We start from the raw sequence: 20718 nt of genomic DNA on the forward strand, positions 1-20718 counted from the left end.
AAAACGTTTATTTATTTAGTCCCCTAGTTTTCGATTTTATATTAGTTTGATATTCAATATTTTATAATCATCAAATCCCACGGTTATGTTAATTATTGTCGAAAAACACTTGTAATAGAATAAGAGAAGAATCATATCTGTTCATGATAAAAAATATATATATATATATGATAAAAGAAAATACTAACAAAGTGACCAAATTACAACAAATCAAAAAGATAGAGGAGACAAACGCACCAAACTCTGCTAAAAAAGAGAGGGAAAACCCTCCCCTCCAAGCCTCCCTCTGCATCCTTTTCTTGCTTCTACACGGAGAGTGAGAGAGAGCCTTTCTTTAACCAAAAATCCTTCTCTTAATGTCACTTTCAGTTTGTTCTTGCCTTCATCCTCAACTACTTTACTCTTCAACTCTTTCTTGTTTTTTCTAACCAACCCATCACTTTACTCTGTTTAACTTGATCCCTTTTTCTTGCACGCCACTCTTCTCTCTTTGTTACTGACAAAACCCACAAAAAATAAACCAAATTTGAGTCCCCATTTGTGTTTTCTTGAGAAAACCTTGAGAAAGTAACGATGGGAAATTGTTTTACTAGTTCAAAGCAATCAATGGCAGAGTTAGCTCCTTGTGATTTCATCAAATCAACCCCGGCCGTCCAATTATACGGTGACCCCACCAGTTCTTTCACTCTCTACCTTCATCTTGCTCTTCTTTACAAGACTAGAGCGCTTCAATTTACACCCACTAATGACCCGATTCCAGTGGTCCAATTCGGGCCCGAAACAGTTTCGGGTCCCCGAGAGATGATGGTTCGGTTCATTGATGTGAAGTTGCCGCAACCGCCGTTGATGGTGAAGGTGGAAGAGGGAATTGAAACGGTGGCGTTGGTGGTTAAAATGGTGGCGACGCAACATAGGAGTGTGGTGTGGCATTTGGAGAGGATGGTGTGGTGGAGTGAGGATTTGGTGACACGTGGTGGGAGGAGGAATGGTGATCCGACTATGGGGAGTGCGAGGATGGAGGTGAGGAAGTTTGGGAAGAGTTATTCGCAGTTGCTAGAGGTCATGGTTGAGCACGCGCAGATGGAGGAGCGTGTGGTTTTTCCACTTCTCGAAACGGCTGAGAGAGGTAAGGTCTCGTGTTCAAGTTAAGTCCGTACACATGGTCAATGAGATATGTTCACCAGTGTCGAGAATTTATTGATTTTTTTTTAATATAATGTATTTATGCGGGGTGTTCGAAAAAAGAATTTAGTTTTTTCTTGAGACAGAAATTTTATTATATTTTTCTTTATACAATTTATAATTATAGGATTCTTTTTAAAATCATCCAAAAAATAATTTAATCTTGATTGACGTGCAAGCTGTTTCGGAGTATATCCTTTATCATTGAACCAGCAATAAGCTTATGATCTGCAAATTGAATGTGATGATGCAGGGCTGTGTAAAGCTGCAAATGAGGAGCATGGAAGGGACCTACCCATCATGAATGGAATCAGAGAAGACATGAAATCAATTGGAGTTCTAGACACTGGGAGCAATGACTACCGAGAGGCTCTTCGAAACCTTTCCACTCGGCTCAAATCATTGCTGGTATAACTGCCATCACTTTTTAATGTCTGGCTTTAAGATTCTCAGAAAATTGGCCCATCTATGCAGTGCAGTGCAAGCCAAATTTACTGCCACAACTTCCTTGGTTTCATCAGTGCTACAGGGCTACTTAGGCTGTTATAATGTGTATCCGTGTCTGTATGAGATTTTTCTCGTGTCCCTTTTTTGAATAAGGTGTCTTGAGCTCTGTATATATCTTGAATAATTTGAAGTATTCCATTGTGCTGATAGGAACATAGCAAAGAGCACTTCCAGGAGGAGGAGCGAGATGTATTACCATTGATGGAGGCTCTGGAACTGGGAAAAGAACAGCAATTGAGGGTATTGGAGCAATGTATTGATGTGATGCAAGGGACTCACTCGCACTTGTTCAGCTTTTTTATTGAAGGTCTTCTCCCTCGAGAAGCCATGCAGTACCTGGATTTGATTACAAGGTGCAAAGAGGAAAAACTCGTGGCCTCCATGCTTCGCAGGATTATTGAGTAGGGTGCAGAAGTAGCTACATTGATATGGTACGTAGAGTGGAATGCTGGTTTTTTCTTAATGTTCATGGAGATAAAAAAGAAGTCGTGTGCTCTTATATAGCTGAAGCAAAAGGTATTTGTTTTATGGCTTGTGCGGCCAGTGGTGCCATTTCGAAACTGTTATTTTTAAGCAATGGAACCTTGTCCCGTTAAGGATTGAGAAGTAATTGGGAGTTTGATGAATCACAGCGGACAAAAGACTTGCAGGACTTGTAGTTTCATTTTTGGTTGATGTTATTTGGCATACTTCGCTTGGACCCCAGGCTTGGCTCATAAAGCATGGTGTTTCTCATGGAATGCTAGAAAGATTACTTAGCAGAAAACACATTACAGTCAAGATTCATTTCACCGATGGACTCATTGGCATACTTCTTGCTTCTCAAACCTGTCGAATCAGAATTGTTTCACCTCATCGATTACCCGTGGCCATGGTCTGTAAAACACCTCGTTTGCAGAGTTCATCTATCCCTTTGAGAACTTATTCAGTGAGGTGGAATTTCATGTTTATGGAAGAGACTTGGTTAAGTCTATGATCAAACTGACTTCCAAATACCGATATCTGGTTTGATTTTGGTGAGGTGAAGGTTGATTGTTTGTTGTCTTTTAAAGGGTAGAAGGAAGGGTAATTGTAATTTGTGAATGCCATACTTCTCCTGCTTAATCTCTTATGTGTTTCGAAATAAAAAATGGTGTGACTTGATATGATGTGAACAGCAAGAGGTATTTCTATATCTTTGATGAAGAACTTGTGGGATTCTTTTCCCCTCTCGTTAATCTGGGCTAATTTATTTATTTTTCAAAATAGTATTATTTTATTAAAAAAAACTTATTGATTTTGATTTGATCGAGTTTTGTAAAATTAAGTGCATCACAAACCATATCATTAAATTATCTAAATTTAGTTAGTTAAATATCAAAATTAATTTAAATTAAAATATATCATTCAAACCCATAATTAAAATTCACCAGATCAACCTACCATGGTAGCCGGGTTTAATAAATGGTTGCAAGTGAAAATGTTAACCGGTCTTCTCTAAAAGATGAAATTAGCCTCCGTTCTAAAAAAAAGAAGAAGAAGAAACATTATCCTAACTATCTTTTCATTTTTGAGACCCAAGTCCTAGCCCAAGACTGAAAAATCCTCTCACTCATTTCTGGCGGGAGCCAAACGCCATTGTCTATCTACAGATTCGCACGGAGAAAGGGAAGGGGTTTACTTCTAGTGGCGGCTAAAAGACTTTCTCTATACATAATGGGGTCTGAATCAACTCTCCCCGAGTGGGCTCAAAGCCTTGGATTATGGGTATAGATGAAGCTGGTCGTGTTCCAGTTCTTGGCACTTTATTGCTCGTACTTGTTTTGCTTCACATTTCTTTACAATTCCTTTCTGGGTTTTCTTTTCTTGTTTTCATTTGATTCTCTTGAAGTCTTTTTTTGGTGGGGTTAATTGTTTGTCTTGTTTCAGGACCTATGGTGTACGGATGCTTGTACTGTGCTCGCTCATATGAGAAGACTCTCTCTACCCTCAGCTTTGCAGGTTTTGATTTCTTTAACTTAATTTTGATCTGGGTTTTGTCTAGTTTCTTGTAAAGGTCTTGTCTTTTTTTTTTGTTTAATTAGTTCAAATTTCCTTTTGAACTGGAGCTAGAATGATGGTATGTGATGGTTAATAGAATTTTTGTAAAATGTGCCATGTTTAATAATATTATTTGCTTCATCTTTATATTTGAAAGTTTGGATCTTTATCAACAATGGCTATCATTAGCTGCTTGTACCCCTCAATTATGTAGACTAGAGCTTGAATAATGGAATAGTTTTTATTTAGATTTTTATCAGAGCTTGAAAAATGGTATGCGATGCTGAATGGAATTTGGGTTGCATAATGTTGAATTGAAGTTAAAAGAAGGATTGCATTTTAGCTTTTATTTCGAGAGTTTGGAATTATTTTTTTTATCAACAATGTCAATTATAAGCTACTTGTGCCCTTTCAATACATGGGTTCAAATATGTAATGTTTTTTTGAAAAAAAAACGATGATGCCATTTTGTTGTTTTGTTGCTTGTCGATTCAAAGACTTTAAAATAAGAGAAAAGGGAGGAGTGATTTTGAAAATCTAAAGGCTAATGAATCAATTGGATGGGCTGTTGATGTTATTGATCCGAGGGAGCTCTCGGCTAAAATGCTTAAGAAGTAAGTAGCTAATGTAATTAGATTTCTTCTGGTATTCTTTGACTTTTTGGTATCTAAATGTTTTTCTTATCTTCTCTCTCTAGGAATAAGATAAACCTAACTGAGATATCACATGATTCTGCTAGTGGCCTTGTGAATAGGGTGCTAAACATGGGAGTTCTTTTAACCGAGGTAAGACTTTTTCTGACTTAGAAGAGGCGGGTTTTTCCCTAAAAGCATGTTTATCCAAACTCATTGTATCTCACTCTTCTCAACTAAACCTTAACATCTAATAAGATGTGTCAGTTAAATAGATAATTTCCTCTATTCCTTAGAACTCATGTGCATAAGATCTTGGATAAAACATATGATGCTGTGTCAACCTTGTTTATCTGCTCTTTGACTTGCTTTGGCATCACTATCATTAAATAATGCTGCAATAGAAGTTAAAATGCTTACACGTTCACATGATTGGGTTTCAGGTTTATGTGGATACAGTGGGAGATCCTGAGATATATAGAATAAAACTGTCTGAAAGTTTTCCTTTTGTCAACTTTGTTGTTGTAAAGAATGCTGGTAGTCTTTATCCAGTTGTGAGTGGAGCAAGTATTGTTGCAAAGGTAGTGATTTCCCACCCATTTGATTCCCTTAATTTGTTCTTGCCAATATGTTTATCTTTCGTTCAACCAAGTAGGTTACAAGAGATTGGGCCTTGTGAGGATGGGTACTTGATGAAACAGCTTAAAACATGGCTAGGAATTTTGGATCTGGATACCCTGGAGGTTAGCATTGCCTATTCATCTTGTTGATGTGCAATATAACCTTCACCCTCTAAATTTTATCTGTTGGTCTGTTGAATCTAGTTTTATTGTTGTGTGCACATCCTGAAACTAAAGCTTGGTTGGAACAAACACGAACACGAACACTCAGTATTTGGGTTCCCAACACTGGTCCACTTCAGTTGGGGTACATGCACACCCTATTCCAAGAACATGGTTGATGTCTTGGGTCAATTATCGGTCCTTTCTTTACTTCCCCATAGTAATACCCTTCTTCTGCAGCTGCATCATTGTGCTGCGTGATGTGAGGTGCTATGTAACTCTAAAACCGAAGACAGGAACTAACTTATCTCAGCTTTTTTTAATGAGATGGGCATTTGTTTGGTGGTCATGATACTAAAAGAAACCAGAAGTTGAATGTGGCAATATCACTTCTTTGTTCAGTCATAACTGCATCCAGGGAATGTTTTAGGGGTGAGGTCAATTTGAATGATCTATGATTATTGGGGCCTTGTTCATCCTTGGACTGGAGGAGAGTCTGAGGTTTATAGCCAGACGTGTAACCTGCTAGTATAAAAGTTTGACGGACCCACTTCAAAATAAATGTTGCTTCACAATTCCTTGCTTCTTTTTTCTCTTTTGCATGAGATGCCAAAACAGGCACAAAACTTTAGTCAGTTGCCTTTGAAGGGTGCACTCCATGTTACTCGCACATGAATATGGTCCAGTTTGTAGAAAGCAGGATTAATTCTTGTATTTTCATGGGTGCCATTTGCAGTCTGAGCTGTGTGGAATTTACCAATACTTCATTTTCCTGTTTTCTTTGCAATCCATTCCACAAGAAGAAAAGGGTAAAGCTATTGAATGTGTCATACTTGGCTACATTTTTCTTTTTATTTTTAAGCAGGGAATCGGATAAATTAGTGGAAGATGGTTCTAGTAGTAGCAGTCGGAAGCGGCAACTAAAATCAAGCAGTTTTGGTGTCACAACGTCCAAGAGGAAAAGTGAGGAACTGAATCTAGTGGTAAAAGCCGCTGCAAGTTTTTCCATGCTCGTAAACTTGAGCAACTTACTAATTTCTAGCAATGGAGTTTGGTTGCTGTTTTATTCCATACCTACACATATCAATGAATCGAAGAACTATCCCAGCATGCATCTCTTACAGAAGTTTAATTTAACTGAGTATAAAGCATGCAGATTCTAGAATGTAGCCTGCTGGCTAAGGATGAATTTTAACGTAGAAATATCATGGGAATGTTTAAAAAGAGGCCTTCAGAGATTGCCTTTTTTTAGTCGTGCATATCAACTGTTTTCTTTAAATGCAGAGGTGAGGTCTGTTTCCATTCAACTATCCAGGACTACCTCAGGGTTAGGTGAGAAACAGGCTATTTACACTCGGACTCTGACGGTGCTGGATGTTTCTAGCCCTTGAGCACGCACACTTGGGTGTGATTGCTACACGAGCTAATTGCAAACACATTGACTTTACATGATGTACAAACTGCACAAACACAGACTTGTATATTACAGCAAGGCAGGCTACAAACACAGCCCGAAACTGTGTGACAAATACCATTTCTTTTAGCGTAATGGATCAATCTACACTTGGCTTAATGTACAATGAGAGAAACAAAGGTGGTTGTAATCAATGGAGGCACTATGCAGTTCACTTGGCGGCTGCCAGCATTGTGGTGGTTGTTTGGTCGGTGATTAGCTGCAGCACCTGCTATGACTATCGGGACGACTGCTCCACCTCCTTGTGCTTCGCCACCACCATTTGCATTGTCAGCTGCCCCAGTTGCTCCGCCACCACGTGCACCTCCATGTGCACCTCCATGAGCTGAGCCGCCATGTGCAAATTTGCTGCTGTGTACTATGCCACTTCTTTCACTAGAATCATCGTCAATGCTACCGATGCCATGTTCATGTGTGCCTGCAGCTCCCAGATTATTCTCCTGCAAAGGATCTGTCCTGGATGCTGTTTAGTCTTTCTCAGTGCAAACAAAAAATCAAGGGATTGATTAACGAATAAAACTATGAATTATAAAGCTCAAACTTCCACGTCAAGTCAATGGTAGTAAAACTATCAGAATCCCTTAGATCTTAGACTCAGACTTTACTGTGGGTACCATTTTCGTTAAAGAATTTTGCAGGAGGTTCCTCTCATGCATGCAGGAGGAGCCCGTTTATATAGGTGGGGGACAGGAATTTAGCAGCAGGGCACCGATCAGATGGAAGGGCAAAATTCTTGCCATGCCATATTCAAAGTTCCTCCCTTGGCAAATAAAAAAAGTCCACATTGAGTGAGTTGATCTAAATTAACTCGTCCCAACTTATACGTGGCTAGCAAAAAAGATTACAAGCTTCTTATTCATCGTTTGCTAATCATGACATTGTCATGTAGACATCGTTTTTTAATCTTACAGAGGTGAGACTTGAAACATTCATACTACACAAACGGTAATGAACAATGAACTCCAAAATAATTTAATTAAAATTGCAATATATAACCATCCACCCTTTCTCCTCTTCATTATTTATGTTTTTTTATTGGCTAATTTTCCAAAATAATTAAGAAAAAAAAAACACCTTTCCTATAAACAAACGACCAAGTATTATTAGCCAGGAAATTAATAATTGGTGCTCGTATCTCTCCTCAAACCCACCCGCTCAAGCATCATCTTTCATGGACTCCGGCGTTTTCCGGCTCGTCTTGGAGCCCTTAATTTACTAGCTCTCTACTCGAACGAAAAAACAAAAACAGCGACTCAAGAAGTTTCTTCTTTCTTGAAGGCTACTAATAAAAAATTTAGGCAATCAACACAGGCTCTATATAAACTCTGTTCTCCTCGGAAGAAGGATACCTGGAAAGAAGGGCTTATCGTCGAGTGGTGTTGAAGATGCAGACAGGCATAAGCTGGTGATCACGAGGAGTCCAAGGAGCAATCCCATCTTCCCCTTGTACTGCATGAAAGGTGCTTGTAGAGCTATAGCTTCTCCGAAACCTCCCTTTGACACTTCAGTCTCTCTTCTAAAGTAGACACCTCGTCATGCAAGAAAGGAATAATTAAAGAACTCTAAAACGCGTGGGATATTCACTGTAGCAGTTTTTTTTTTTTACTTTTTTTTTTTTTTTTTGCTTTTTTTTTACCCAAAATTGATTTCTTCTTCTTTTTTTTTTCTTTTTTTTTAAATTTTTTTTTTCAAAATCATCTTTGCTAATTTTTTTAAATATTGAGCTGGTTGAAAATTTAACTATGTAGTTTTTTTCTTTAAAACATTGTGGATTGCTATAATATTCTCATATATTTTTTTTTATGATTTTTTAATTTTTTTTTTTTAAATGGTCTTTGTAGATTTTATTTTTTTTATATTAAGTTGGTTGAGAATTTAGCTTTGTAGTTTTTAAAAAAAAAACAATATGGATTGCTACAGTGTTCCCCCTACATAGTTTTTGTTTTGCTGCAGTGTTTCCCCATATATTTTTTAAAAAAATTATATTTATCGAATTTATTTTTTCAATATTAAGCTGGCTGATAATCTAGCTTTAGCTTTCCCCATATGTTTTTTTTTATTTTTATTATTTTTTTTTCCAAAATTGTCATTTTTTACATGTTTTGTTTTGTTTTGTTTTGTTTTTTTCAGAATTATTTTTGTTGATTTTATTTTTTTACTATTGAGCCGGTTGAAAATTTAGTTTTTTTGTCTTTTTCTTTAAAACACTGTAGCTTTCCCCACGTGTTTTTTTTTCGCTTTTGTTTCCTTTTTTGTGTATTTTTTTTTTCATTTCTTTTACCTAAAATTGACTTCTTTTTTTTTTTAAGATAGTCTTTGTCGGTTTTTTACTATGGATTACTACAGTGTTTCCCTTACATGGTTTTTGTTTGGCTACAGTATTTCCCCCACATGTTTTTTTTTTTTAATTATCTTTGTTAAATTTATTTTTTCAATATTGAGTTGGTTGAGAATTTAGCTTTAGCTTTAGCTTTCCCCACTTTTTTTTAAAAAAAAATTTCCCCATGTTTTTTCATTATAATTATAATTATAATTATTATTATATTGTATTATATTATATAACTGTTTTTTTCTTTTGTTTTTTCTTTTTATTTTTTTTAATGAATTTTTTTTGTTTGATTTAGTTTGTTAATGTTAAATTTTTTTTTATTTAGTTAACAGATTTTCATGATACGAATCTCGGGTTTAATGGGTTAACCTGATTTGACGAGTTATTTTTTTCATTTAGTTTAGTTTGTTAAAGTTAATTTTCTTTCTATTTAATTATCAGACTTTCATACTTTCATGACATGTATCCTAGGCTTGACGGGTTAACTTGGTTTGATGGGTTAACCCGGTTAATTCTAGGTAAACCAGTCATTTTTTTTTCTATTTAGTTATCAAACTTTCATGACGCAAATCCCAGGTTTTACGGGATAACCTGGTTTAAAAGGTTGACTTAATTAATTCAATGTTTTTTTTCTTTTTTTTCATTAGTTTTTTCCTTCCTGTTAATTTTTTTTCTTTGTTTTTTTTAATTAATCTATTTAATTATCACACTTTTATGACACGACCTTATAACCAGACCCACATTCAGTATTCTTGGGTCCGGTGTTACAGTCAGACTCACTTAAACTTGGATCATGCAAGTTTAATTTTATTATTAATATTATAAATATTACTCTTAGGTTAGGTGTTGTAACCAAACCCAAGATTCTTGGGTATAACTTTTCAGAAAAACCCAAGATTTTTAAATTTTAATTTTTTTAAATATTTTTTATGCAAAAAAAATGACCCGCGGCATCGCGCGGGTATCAAAGCTAGTTTTATATATATAAATCGTTTTGATATTAAAAATAAATAAAAAAACCTTTAAACTATAATTTTTATTATATTTCCAAATACTTCTAAAACGATAACGTTAAACCTTGTTTTATTTTTTATCACTAAACCAAACCAAACCCGAGGGGGCATGAGTTATAGGGATCGAATCTCGAATCTTTCAGACAGAGACTTGCCTTGTCTCACCATGGTTATCTTTCCAGGCCACTAGATGGTGGTGGAGATGAGGTTTATTCTTCTTCTTCTTCTTCTTCTTCTTCTTCTTTGCTTTCGATTGGTACATGGTATTATCATGGTAGTTTCAGCCATCAGGAACTGATGTGCCACACCCAATTTCCAATTATTAAAGCCTTTTTTTTCTTGGCACTGTTTGCTTCTTTCTTTCTTTTTTTTTACTTTAAATAATTATTATTTTTTATGTTTTTAACTCGTTTTTATATGTTAAAATCAAAAATAAACTTTTAAAAATAATAATAATAATATATTATTTTAATATATTTTCAATCAAAATATATTTTAAAAAACAATATTTACCATTACTTCAAACAACTCCTCGAATAATACAATAAAGTTCAATTTCTCTTTAGATTTGATGTCTTTCAAACTAATTCTTGGACCCCGTTTGTTTGCAGGAAAGTAGTTTCCTTTTGGAAAATAAATTCTTGGAAAAGTGAATTTCAGGAAAGTATTTTTTGATGTTTGGTAATGTAATGAAAAATAAGTTGGAAAATATTTTTCAGTGTTTGGTTATGTTATGGAAAATGAGCTGGAAAATAACTTATTAATGTTTTATTTTTTCAAGTTTATTAAAATAATGAGAAACAAATCTTACAAATTAAAAAGTTGAATAAGAATGAAATTGAAAAAAAAATAATTTCATAAATTATCTCAAATAAAATAAATAATAATCAAAATAATAGAGATCAAATCTAAAAAATTAAAAAAAATGAAAGGTGAAGAAATTAAAATAATAATAATTAACATTTCATAAATTATTTCAAATAAAGTAAGTAAAAATCAAAAGAACGAGGACCAAATTTGACAGATAAAAAATTTAAATAAAAAATGATAAGGAAAAAGCAAATAGCAATTATAAAAATAAAGACCAAAATTAATATAAAAATTAAATTTTAAGAGATGAAATTGAAAAATAAATATTCAAAACAAATTATATATAGCAATCAAAAGTTTGAGGATCAAATTTGATATAATTAGCAAATAAGGATATTTCTAATTTTTTCACAACTTCCGGAAAGTGTTTTCCGCCCAAATTTTTCAGGAAAACACTTTCCTGAAAACCAAGCCAAATTTTCCTATGACTGGAAAGTGTTTTCCGTTGTCCAACTTTTCTAATGGCAAACAAACACAAGAAAGTTTAGAAAGTGGTTTCCCGGAAAACAAACACAGTCAAAAGAGAAAATACTTTCCTGGAAACCAAACCAAATTTTTCTTTGACTGGAAAATGTTTTCCGTTGACCGGAAAGTATTTTTCGTTGACCGGAAAGTGTTTTTCGTTGACCGGAAAGTGTTTTCCGTTGACCAACTTTCATAGTAGCAACACAAACAAAGGAAAGTTTGGAAAGTGATTTCCCGGAAAATAAATTCCAGGAAACAAACATGGCCTTGTATCAATAAAGTTTTTAATAATCAGTTCGTTTTTGGAGAATGAAAGAAGCAATGTGCACACTTAGAGCATATTTAAAAATGTGATTGCAATTATTTTTCAAAGTACTTTTTACTTAAAAATATATTAAAATAATTTTTTTAAAAAAAAATTAATTTTGACACCAGTGCATAAAAATTATCTAAAAACACCAAAAAAAATATTAATTTGAAGTAAAGAAAAAATAAAAAAAATCAAACTTTTTTAAAAACACTTTTAAAACACAAAAACAAACAAAATCATAGTATTGGTGGGTTAATCATTGATGAAACAGGTCCACCTATATCAATTATATTTTATTAAAACAATATAATTTTGTATATATAAATTATTGGTGATGATTGGATGAGGTTGGATCAGCTATATAGAATCAATATATTTTTCTAATTTAAATTAAAATCTAATCAAATTAAATTTTAAATAATAAGTTTTTCAGATCAATCAAACAAAACAAATCATATTTAATAATTATAAATATATACAGGATTAAAATAATATAATCTAAAATATTTTGAGAAAGACAAGAAACGATTTTATCTATCAAACCCACGTCAATTCTATAAGGTAATTCAAATATTGGATCGATTTAAATTAAAAATAAAAAATTAATAAATTGTCCGCCGTAGGATCCAGTCCTTCTACTTTGGTCTAGTGCAAAAAACTCTTTTCATCATAATTCCATCAACAGCTTTTTTTTTATCAAATATTAAACAACATTGACAATAAAAAAAATCATTTGTTTTAAATAACCCAAATAAATGAGGTTTTCAGGCCCAATACCCCTTGAGTCCAATCTGAATGAAGCCCACTGAGACTGCCTTCTACGTGTCCAACCTAGATCAAGAATGTACCAAAACAAGTAACCAAACACACCCAAAAACCCTAGCAACTCACACGTATAAATACTCTCTGGAAGCCGAAAATCTTCGTTTCGCTAAGTCCTAGTTGCTCTTAATCTGTGACTTCGAAACCCTAGAGATTTAATCTCTGATCTCTCAACATGGTAACAATGTCCAAACCACTATCCTTTCACTATTCCTTTAAATTTTCCAGGATTCGAAACGGTAGTTTATAATGTTTTCATTCATTGATCTGTGGGTTTTTTTTGTAGGCACCAAAGAAGGAGAAGGCTCCTCCTCCGTCTTCAAAGCCAGCAAAATCCGGGGGTGGCAAGCAGAAGAAGAAGGTACAACAAATCACAGGCTCCTTTTTTTTTTGGTTATTTAGTGTTTTAAGCCTTGAATGATTTTCTTTTGTTGGTGTTATTGCACATGAGAAAAAAAGAGAAGACTTTTCTAGGGAATTTTGATACTGGTGATTCGGTGTTAATGACATAGCTGGCGTAGTGTTTTTTCTTGTTCTTATTTGCTGGGGTTTTATGTGCAGAAATGGAGCAAGGGAAAGCAAAAGGAGAAGGTGAACAACATGGTTTTGTTTGATCAAGCTACATACGATAAGCTACTTTCTGAAGCTCCAAAGTATAAGCTTATCACTCCTTCTGTCTTGTCTGACAGATTGAGGGTGTGTTCCTTTTTGCCCTTCACTACTTTTCTCACATGCTGTTAGTCTTAATTATTCGCATTAGCCTTTATGCTCTGTGTTTTTATTATAGGCTTTTTTTGATTGAGAATGAATCTTTTGTTGTTCTTGGAAATTACTTATTTAATTTGGATCTGCTACCATTGAGGTTCTATTGTGCTGAGATAGATTGGTGCATTTCATAAGAGGCACATCTTGCTCCAAAAAGCTTTTGATTTGATGTTTTCTTGTGTTTCGCGAAGGCTAGGTTAACATCAAAATGCGGATACCAATTAGGATATTGTGAAGTTATATAATCTTTTGTTGAATTCCTTGTCTTCTGGCACACAAAACATCCTACAATTGAAGTTTTATTTTCACCTGCAACACTTTTCTTTGAAGGGAAAATTAAGAAGATTAGCCTGAGATTATTCATCAACGTCTCATTCTGGGACTTACGGACATTGAATTATGCTCTGCTTCTAATTTTGTTTCTTCAATTATATTTCTTTTCTGTGTCCTTTTATTGAATGACGGTTGAGCATGATGGCAGATGAAATGAATAAGATGGATTCCCGTTGATAATTCAATGTGATATCATAACCAGCCACTTCTGATCCATCATGCGTGCCTTCATTTCAAAATGATCTAGATTCCTGCCTCTTGAGCCAGGATGCTCTTCTTTCTTTATTTTTTATCCTTCCACTAAATTGTGATGATCTTGGTGTCATCATTTTTTATCCTCTAGGCACTGGTTTTATTGACAGGTTTGTTTTATAACTGAATTTCAGATTAGTGGCTCTCTTGCACGCAAAGCAATCAAGGATTTAATGGCCAGAGGATCTATTAGAATGGTCTCTTCACATGCCAGCCAACAGATCTACACTAGGGCTACCAACACCTAAGAGACAGAATCTTGACATTCTCCATAGTATAGAGAGGAAGCTAGTTCCATTTTTGTTTCGTTATCATTTCTCTCTACCAGTTATGTTGGGAATGAAGTTTTGATATGTTTATTTCTTACATTGCAGAACTTAATTTCATGCTTAAATTCTCGTACTTTACCAATACTTTTACTGATATGGGTTCTCTTTTTCAAGTTTAGACCTTAAACAGGATCTTTTTATGTTCTCCAATTCGAGGGCCTTAACATTATATTTTTAGGATCCAATCTTTTTCCAGTTTAGACCTAAATTCGGAATTATACAGGTTTAGGATCCCTGTTCTTTATATTTTTAAACAACAACTTGATATTGGGAAATGATTGCATGCCTTGCCTGCGGAGTAGTTTTGGAACTTTATCTAAAGCCTTTCGAGCTGGATCCCTGTTTGTTTTGGTATGGGGTGTTTGGCATTACTTTTGAATTTAGATGCTTTTAAAATTATTTTTTATTTTAAAAAACATTAAATTAATATTTTTTTAAAGTGTATTTTAATGTTCTAACCGTGCAGTGCATTTTATCAAAAACATTTGGATTGATTGTTTTAGTGTTTTTGAAAAAATTTGAAATTTTTTTATTTATTTTTTATATTAAATTAATATTTTTTTGATTATTTTAGATATTTTGATATATTAACATTAAAAATAATTTTTAAAAAATAAAAAATATATTATTTTTGAATTTAGATGCTTTAAAAATTATTTATTATTTTAAAAAACATTAAATTAATATTTTTTAAAAGTGTATTTTAATGTTTGAACTGGGTTTGTTCTAAGTTACTGAGAACTGAATTTGATTAAATTTTAAAAATGCAGCCTAATTTAATTTTTAAGTCTTGAATTTATCGAAATTCATCAGATAGATAGACTGGGTTTATACCTTTAAAATTCAAAATCAATTGGCACCCGTAAGAGATCTAATCCGTCATCTGTCCGTCAGACTTCTTAAAAGTTGGAAGTTAAAAGACTCCCGCCTAAATTCTGTCAGATTTCCCGCCCTTTATTCTTTCAAGAACTCTTTACATACAAATTTCCTTCTCATTTACGCGTTGTTCCGCAGACACAGAATCATCCATTCGCTTGTTTACGATCTTCTAGGTAAGTCTCTTTACTTCATTCGAAAGATTCATTTCTTTTTCATTGTTTCTTTTCTCTCGCCTTTGAAGATCAATTTTATCTCTCAACAGTTTAGTTTTAGCTTCGTCGATCCACATGTTGCTGTTGTGATTTTCCTCGGAAATTAGTAACTGGGTTGTTTGTTAGTTATCTTTACATATCAGAACATGGATACATCGAGCCCTTCGATTTTTGTCAACGGGGAGTCATTGCCTCTGTACATTGGGAAAAGGGTTCGAGCTGTGGTTCAAGTCATTCAATCTGATGGTGCAGACACGACTGCAAAATCTACTGATGAACATCAGTTGATTATAAAAGGGTTGCCTGTTATCGCTCCTTTGAAATTTGTTGAAGTAATTGGTATTGCTGATGGCAATCAGTCAGTCCATGCCGAAACATGGACCAACTTCGGCGACGCGTTTGGTACGACTTTATATTCACTGACCAATCTTTCTTGGTCTCTTTGCTGTTAGCGATTGAATCGTAGCCCGGGTTTGCATCATTTAAGGATTAAGAACAATTTTTTTTTTTTTTGCAGATGCTGCTTCATACAATCAATTGTGCAAACTTGCAAATGGAGAATTCAAAGCTTTATTTCTTTAGGGAGTTGCATTGTGCCAGCTTACTAGTGGGCAAGCAATGGTTTGTTTCTATTGAAAGTTGTAATAATTTAGACCAGGATTAATGTGGGTTTGTGATTAAAAAAAAAAACTATCTTGAGTGTCATGGCATGTATTAGCCTGAAACTACATTTGCTCATGGTGGTTCATGTTGTCTGTTCTGATAATGCAAGCTGACTCTTTTATATTAAATTAAGTGAACTTGGCATTAGTCCAGTCTTTTTGTTTGGCTTGTGTGATTATTTATTTTGCTATCAAGATTCAAAGAGGAAAGGGCTGGATTACTGGAATTCCCATGAGAGATGCTAATTAGAATATTAATTACATGTAGATCACTTTCATATGGCAAATTTTTATATTCTAATTATTCCAATCAGTACATGAAGTGGTCAAGTATTGGATCCTCCTCCCAACTCAATAAGGTTTTGGCGCTCAGATGTTCAATTTACTGCGATGATCCTTTAGGGAGTGACATTAATTCAAAAATGTCAGTAATCATCATTCTTGAATTGAATGCCATTGTACTCTGTTAGATGTATCTATGCATTCATGGCAAAAGAATTTGAAAGTAAACGTTCATTTGCTCCCCCTGTGGATGGTCCCTGTTTATTGCCTCACCTGAAAAAAAAATCAAGCATAGGCGGGTTTCCTTGTGATCTAGAGTAGATGTCCATTGATAATTACCCGCATGAAACCCAAAATCAATTCGCATTGAGCACAAGTTGACTGAAATGAAGCTTTCAAGACATGGGATACTAGAGATCATGTCCAAAAAATAACAGTACACACACAAACAGCAAACCAGGTAGTAAAAATGGCAGATAATGAAGTCCCCAGCTCAATCTACCATGAATGCAGGTTCTTGCATTATTTGATAAGCGCAACAAGGCATGCTCATTACACTGCTCAATACAGGTCTTCCTCCTTGTGTGTGTGGATCACAGAGTCCGAAGTTGGATATGAGATGCATGTAAGGACGTATCCCTTCTCCATCTGCTTTTCATCGAGGAATGAACCATCTGATTGGTCCACGGATCCTGAAACCATCATACCAGCACAAGTAGAACAGGCTCCGGCCCTGCACGAGTATGGGAGCTCCACTCCTGCATTTTCAGCTGAATCAAGGATGTAAGTATCATCAGGGGCGTCAAATTCGTGCTCGCATCCATCTGGCATGATTAGTTTCACTTTGTAAACTGCCATTGCAGATACTTTGAAGGACGAAGACTTCAGGCCAAATGCTTTAGATACGCTCATTGCAGAACCCAAAGCACCCGGGCTCTTGATCAAGGCACATGATCTGCTTGGGCTTGCAACTTTACTTGGGGGTGCGCTTCTGATCATACATGTTGTGGGAAGTCTCGCGGTTGACATATTTCCACCTGCACTAGGGCAATTAAGAAAATTTAGTGGATAATCAGTTACTGTCAAGCATAGCTTTCTTTCCTTTAATAGTCTCATCGCAGGTTTCAAATACGTAATTCTTGCAGGAAATAGACACAATACTTGCCAAGGTAAACGAGAGAATCCAATGTGATTCTATCATTGATTCATGAGTAAAAAAATGTCCGAACAGTAAAAGGTGCGGTCAGATAAATGATCTATAGCTGCTACACCGTAAAAGGGCAGTACAAGGGAATGTCCCGAAGAAAATCTTTTTGATGAAGGTGATACTATCACCATTTCTAGATCACGGAGAAAATAGTTCCAGGGAGAACTATATGGTAAACACTCATGACTAATCAATAGGTCTACTCAGCAAGAAACATACTCAAGAGCAAATAAAAGACCCTTGAGCTTAAAGTGAAAATAATTCCCTTCAAACCATCAAGCCAGGCAAAATCGATGGTTTTTTTTACTTTTAAAGGAATCGTGCTCTTCACAAGCTGTATTAGAGACAATTGATTCTTGGCCATCAGAATAATTCCACAATATTTAGCCGTGACCACAAATTACAGGCAATTCAGAAAATCTTTTTCTACAATCGATGATAACAAGATTTCATCCACTTTAAAGACAGCAGATTTTGTCATCCACAACACAAAACCCAAAACCACCCCAGTAGATTTGCTCATACTAGGCTGACTTAAAACAGATTATTACCATGTTTTTCACTGCGTTTTTCGATTCGAAACAAGAAAAAATAAAGTTCCCTGGATCCAAGATACAGAATTTTACCAAACAACAACAGTAAAAAAGGAAACGAAGAAACTTCTACATATCATATCAAGATCAAAAGGGAACATATAAAAAGCTGACAATAACAGATCAGAGATACAACAAAAACAAAAACAAAAACAAAAGAAGATAAAGACACCTCGTAAAGAAGAGCAAAAGGCAAGAGATCTTACAAGGAAAAATTGACCGATGAGACCTAGAAAGAAGTTTAAGGGCGGAAAGTTCAAGGGGACCAGAAAAGAGGAGGGTGCCCTGCCAAACTCAGACAAAGGATGGCGTGTGTAAAAACATGTGAAGTGTTTTATAGTAAGTTGAGATTTGTGTGCGGGTGAGAGAGTGACTCTTGGGAGACATTATTATTAGATGGACTGCATCTTACAGGTACAGTGAATATGGGTAGGATTCTCTCATGGTCTCTGGAATTTCGCAAGATAATAAAAACAGAAATGTAGAGTAGGTAAGGATAGGTCCCTATCATGGGTCTTCCCCTCTCTCTTTTTTTAATCTTTTCTTGATCTTGATGTGCCTAAAAATGAAAAACTTTTTTTTTTCTCTTTAATTTATTTCCATCTTTTTTTTTTATAGATATGCATGAAGGTAAGAGTAAAACAATGCGAACTTGTTTCCCTCTCTCTCTTGCGCCCTCCTGGCTCCAGACGAAGGGCCAGAGCAACCGGTGTTGGGCTCATCTATATTGAATATTTTAGCCCAACCTTCCTTGCTAGTCTTGCGTCTCTGCACACTGCCTATTTTAAAAGGCCGGATTGTTGGATTCTCCTCTTCTTCTTCTTTTTCTTTTTTACCATAAAGTATAAATCTAAAAATCGTACTTTTTTTTTACTATGTAGAAATACATTGATCATCCCTTCATGTATTATTACAGATGGACCATGCAAAAGCTTTTTATTTTTTTTTAAATTTTACCCTCAAATTTTGCTTTGGCAATTTAATCATTGTTAAGTACCGGTTAATTTTGATTTTTTATGAAATAATGGAGTTGAAAGACAAGGAGCTAAAAAAAAAAAAAGTCAAATATGGGTGACGTGCTATAAATTTCATAAAATATACACTTTGATCCTTGAAGTTAAAAGTTAACGCACATTATACAATTTATGTGCCTCAATATTTTAAATAATTTTGGAACAAAAGTTTATTTTTTATTATTCTAGAGCTTCTAGTTGAGAGATGAGAAAGAAGTTATCAAATTTTTTATTTTTTTATTTTTTTGGATTTTTTTTTAAGCCATATATAAATTTGTCACGGTTCTTAAGGTGTTTTAGGTCGAAAGGGGGTTAAAAAACATGTTTTTAGATAAAAAAATATATTATGCTTCAATTTTCTAACCATTGTAGTGGTTGGAATCTAGATAAAATCAGACAACGCATAATCTAGTTTTTTTATATAAAAAAAATTAAGACCAGCCCCATATGTAAAAAAAAACAAGGGCCTAGTTTGTATAGGCCTTAACAAATGGGTTAGACTGGCAGGCTTGACTTATTAAGCCTAATATCATCTGACCTTTTCTTCTCTTTTTATTTTTTTAATTAATGGTTCTTTTTTTATTTTTTAAATTAATATTTCTTCTTTATTTTATTTTGTTTGTGCAACCGTTTATTTTTTTATGGATTTAATTTTTATTAAGAGGTTTTTTTATTAATGTATATTTTTTTTCTTTTTTACAAATGAACTTTATTTTTTAAAATAAAAAATATTTTTAAAAAATATTTATAATATGCATAGCCTTGCATTAAATGTTTTTTCCTTTTATTTTATTAAATCAATTTAATGTTTGGCGTATGTTTATGTTATAATTTGATTGGATAAAAAAATTACTTTTTTTAAAAAATATAACATGCACAACTGAGTAAATATCTTGTCTTGTAATATTAAATATATTTATTTACATGTATCTCTCAATTTTTTCAATTTTACTTTTTGAGTTGTCATTTATGTTTTTTTCGTTTATCAACACACGTAGTTCTCAATTTATCTGATTACATGTATGTATAAACTTTTTGATTCTCGCTTAAAATTTTTTAAGTATAAAAAATTTTTTGGAAAAGCCAATGGGGCAAAATTTTTTGTTAAAAAAAAATATCTTACTTGTAGTAAAGCGAGAGTCAAATATTTAGTTATTTTCTAAAAGTCATCCTTGTCCAGCCCAAATTGCTTGGAATTTTAGTGTTTCAAAAGGTCTATCCATACCAAAGGTGGTCAACCTAATTTTAGAATTCTTAGATAGTGTTTGATTACTGTCATAAAATAGAAAAGACAAATACAACGAAGATAAAAATGTAGTTTGTTGAAAAGACAGAGACATGAAAATAAATCTATCTCTAAGATAATTTTGAAGTGATTTTTTATACTTTCAAAACAAGAGGTGAAGAGTCACGTGTCTTAAAATACAATATATTTTTTTAATTTTTTATTCATAGAATATCTTTGTAAGAAACATCCAATTCCAAAAATTTCCAACTAATACATGTAAAAATAAAAATAATTATTATCATAATTTTAAAATCTAATTCGGGGGTTGGTCGAGGACAAAGCCTGGATCAGTGGTCGAGGCCCAAGCCACTAGTCGAGGTGACTCGAGTTGGCGCGAGAATAAAAAAAATTATTGTCATAGTTTAAAAATCTGATTTTGAGTCGACGTGGGGTAAGGCCTAAGTCACGAGTTTGGTTGACCATTGACTAGGTCAACGTAAAAACAAGTGGTTATTATAGTAATTTTAAAACTCGATTCAAGGGTCGATCTAGGGTAAG

The 20718-nt window shown here is 34.0% G+C and overlaps 5 protein-coding genes, 1 long non-coding RNA gene, 1 other non-coding gene and 1 pseudogene across 8 annotated transcripts; 6 read left to right on the forward strand and 2 right to left on the reverse strand.

Annotated features, from left to right (window-relative positions):
* The first annotated feature begins 204 nt into the window (after positions 1–204).
* On the forward strand, positions 205–2353 carry LOC133697905 (uncharacterized). Its single transcript, XM_062120732.1, has 3 exons — positions 205–1126; positions 1436–1590; positions 1840–2353. The coding sequence occupies exons 1-3, from the start codon at positions 574–576 to the stop codon at positions 2092–2094; spliced, it is 963 nt and encodes a 320-aa protein (XP_061976716.1). The 5' UTR covers positions 205–573; the 3' UTR covers positions 2095–2353.
* Positions 2354–2667: 314 nt separating this feature from the next.
* Positions 2668–3674, forward strand: LOC133697909 (uncharacterized). The gene is made up of 2 exons (XR_009842952.1): positions 2668–3482; positions 3598–3674. It is a non-coding gene; the product is annotated as an uncharacterized LOC133697909 (long non-coding RNA).
* A 543-nt stretch (positions 3675–4217) lies between these two features.
* Positions 4218–6346, forward strand: LOC133697908 (ribonuclease H2 subunit A-like; annotated as a pseudogene).
* Positions 6347–6574: 228 nt separating this feature from the next.
* On the reverse strand, positions 6575–8141 carry LOC133697907 (uncharacterized). Its single transcript, XM_062120733.1, has 2 exons — positions 7946–8141; positions 6575–7047 (listed from the first exon to the last, which is right to left on the reverse strand). Exons 1-2 carry the CDS (start codon positions 8049–8051, stop codon positions 6692–6694), a joined length of 462 nt encoding a protein of 153 aa, XP_061976717.1. The 5' UTR covers positions 8052–8141; the 3' UTR covers positions 6575–6691.
* Positions 8142–12438: 4297 nt separating this feature from the next.
* On the forward strand, positions 12439–14178 carry LOC133697490 (small ribosomal subunit protein eS25-like). The gene is made up of 4 exons (XM_062120077.1): positions 12439–12583; positions 12692–12766; positions 12967–13101; positions 13890–14178. The coding sequence occupies exons 1-4, from the start codon at positions 12581–12583 to the stop codon at positions 14001–14003; spliced, it is 327 nt and encodes a 108-aa protein (XP_061976061.1). The 5' UTR covers positions 12439–12580; the 3' UTR covers positions 14004–14178.
* LOC133698074 (small nucleolar RNA R12) lies at positions 13645–13720 on the forward strand. The gene has a single exon (XR_009842998.1). It is a non-coding gene; the product is annotated as a small nucleolar RNA R12 (small nucleolar RNA).
* A 144-nt stretch (positions 14179–14322) lies between the features above and the next one.
* Positions 14323–16001, forward strand: LOC133697491 (replication protein A 14 kDa subunit B-like). Its single transcript, XM_062120079.1, has 3 exons — positions 14323–15136; positions 15302–15577; positions 15693–16001. The coding sequence occupies exons 2-3, from the start codon at positions 15322–15324 to the stop codon at positions 15755–15757; spliced, it is 321 nt and encodes a 106-aa protein (XP_061976063.1). The 5' UTR covers positions 14323–15136; positions 15302–15321; the 3' UTR covers positions 15758–16001.
* A 464-nt stretch (positions 16002–16465) lies between these two features.
* On the reverse strand, positions 16466–18417 carry LOC133697489 (ferredoxin, root R-B1-like). Of its 2 annotated transcripts, none has more exons than XM_062120076.1 (2): positions 18126–18417; positions 16466–17161 (listed from the first exon to the last, which is right to left on the reverse strand). In XM_062120076.1, the coding sequence occupies exon 2, from the start codon at positions 17146–17148 to the stop codon at positions 16681–16683; it is 468 nt and encodes a 155-aa protein (XP_061976060.1). In that variant the 5' UTR covers positions 17149–17161; positions 18126–18417; the 3' UTR covers positions 16466–16680. The 2 variants fall into 2 exon arrangements, with proteins under 2 accessions (XP_061976060.1, XP_061976059.1); XM_062120075.1 differs by having other exon boundaries at positions 16466–17156; positions 18126–18400.
* Between the last annotated feature and the right edge of the window lie 2301 nt (positions 18418–20718).

The sequence above is a fragment of the Populus nigra genome, chromosome 6 (genome assembly GCF_951802175.1).
Source record: "Populus nigra chromosome 6, ddPopNigr1.1, whole genome shotgun sequence".
NCBI lineage: Eukaryota > Viridiplantae > Streptophyta > Magnoliopsida > Malpighiales > Salicaceae > Populus > Populus nigra.

Bases quoted from the DNA above. Each gene is read 5' to 3' on its own strand.
- LOC133697905 (XM_062120732.1), top strand. From the start codon at position 574: ATGGGAAATTGTTTTACTAGTTCAAAGCAATCAATGGCAGAGTTAGCT. The intron at 1,127-1,435 runs GTAAGGTCTCGT...GTGATGATGCAG, and splicing joins TCTCGAAACGGCTGAGAGAG to GGCTGTGTAAAGCTGCAAAT. The intron at 1,591-1,839 runs GTATAACTGCCA...TTGTGCTGATAG, and splicing joins CTCGGCTCAAATCATTGCTG to GAACATAGCAAAGAGCACTT.
- LOC133697907 (XM_062120733.1), bottom strand. From the start codon at position 8,051: ATGCAGTACAAGGGGAAGATGGGATTGCTCCTTGGACTCCTCGTGATC. The intron at 7,048-7,945 runs GTATCCTTCTTC...CATCCAGGACAG, and splicing joins CGATAAGCCCTTCTTTCCAG to ATCCTTTGCAGGAGAATAAT.
- LOC133697490 (XM_062120077.1), top strand. The intron at 12,767-12,966 runs GTACAACAAATC...TTTTATGTGCAG, and splicing joins GTGGCAAGCAGAAGAAGAAG to AAATGGAGCAAGGGAAAGCA. The intron at 13,102-13,889 runs GTGTGTTCCTTT...ACTGAATTTCAG, and splicing joins TCTTGTCTGACAGATTGAGG to ATTAGTGGCTCTCTTGCACG.
- LOC133697491 (XM_062120079.1), top strand. From the start codon at position 15,322: ATGGATACATCGAGCCCTTCGATTTTTGTCAACGGGGAGTCATTGCCT. The intron at 15,578-15,692 runs GTACGACTTTAT...TTTTTTTTGCAG, and splicing joins CAACTTCGGCGACGCGTTTG to ATGCTGCTTCATACAATCAA.
- LOC133697489 (XM_062120076.1), bottom strand. From the start codon at position 17,148: ATGTCAACCGCGAGACTTCCCACAACATGTATGATCAGAAGCGCACCC.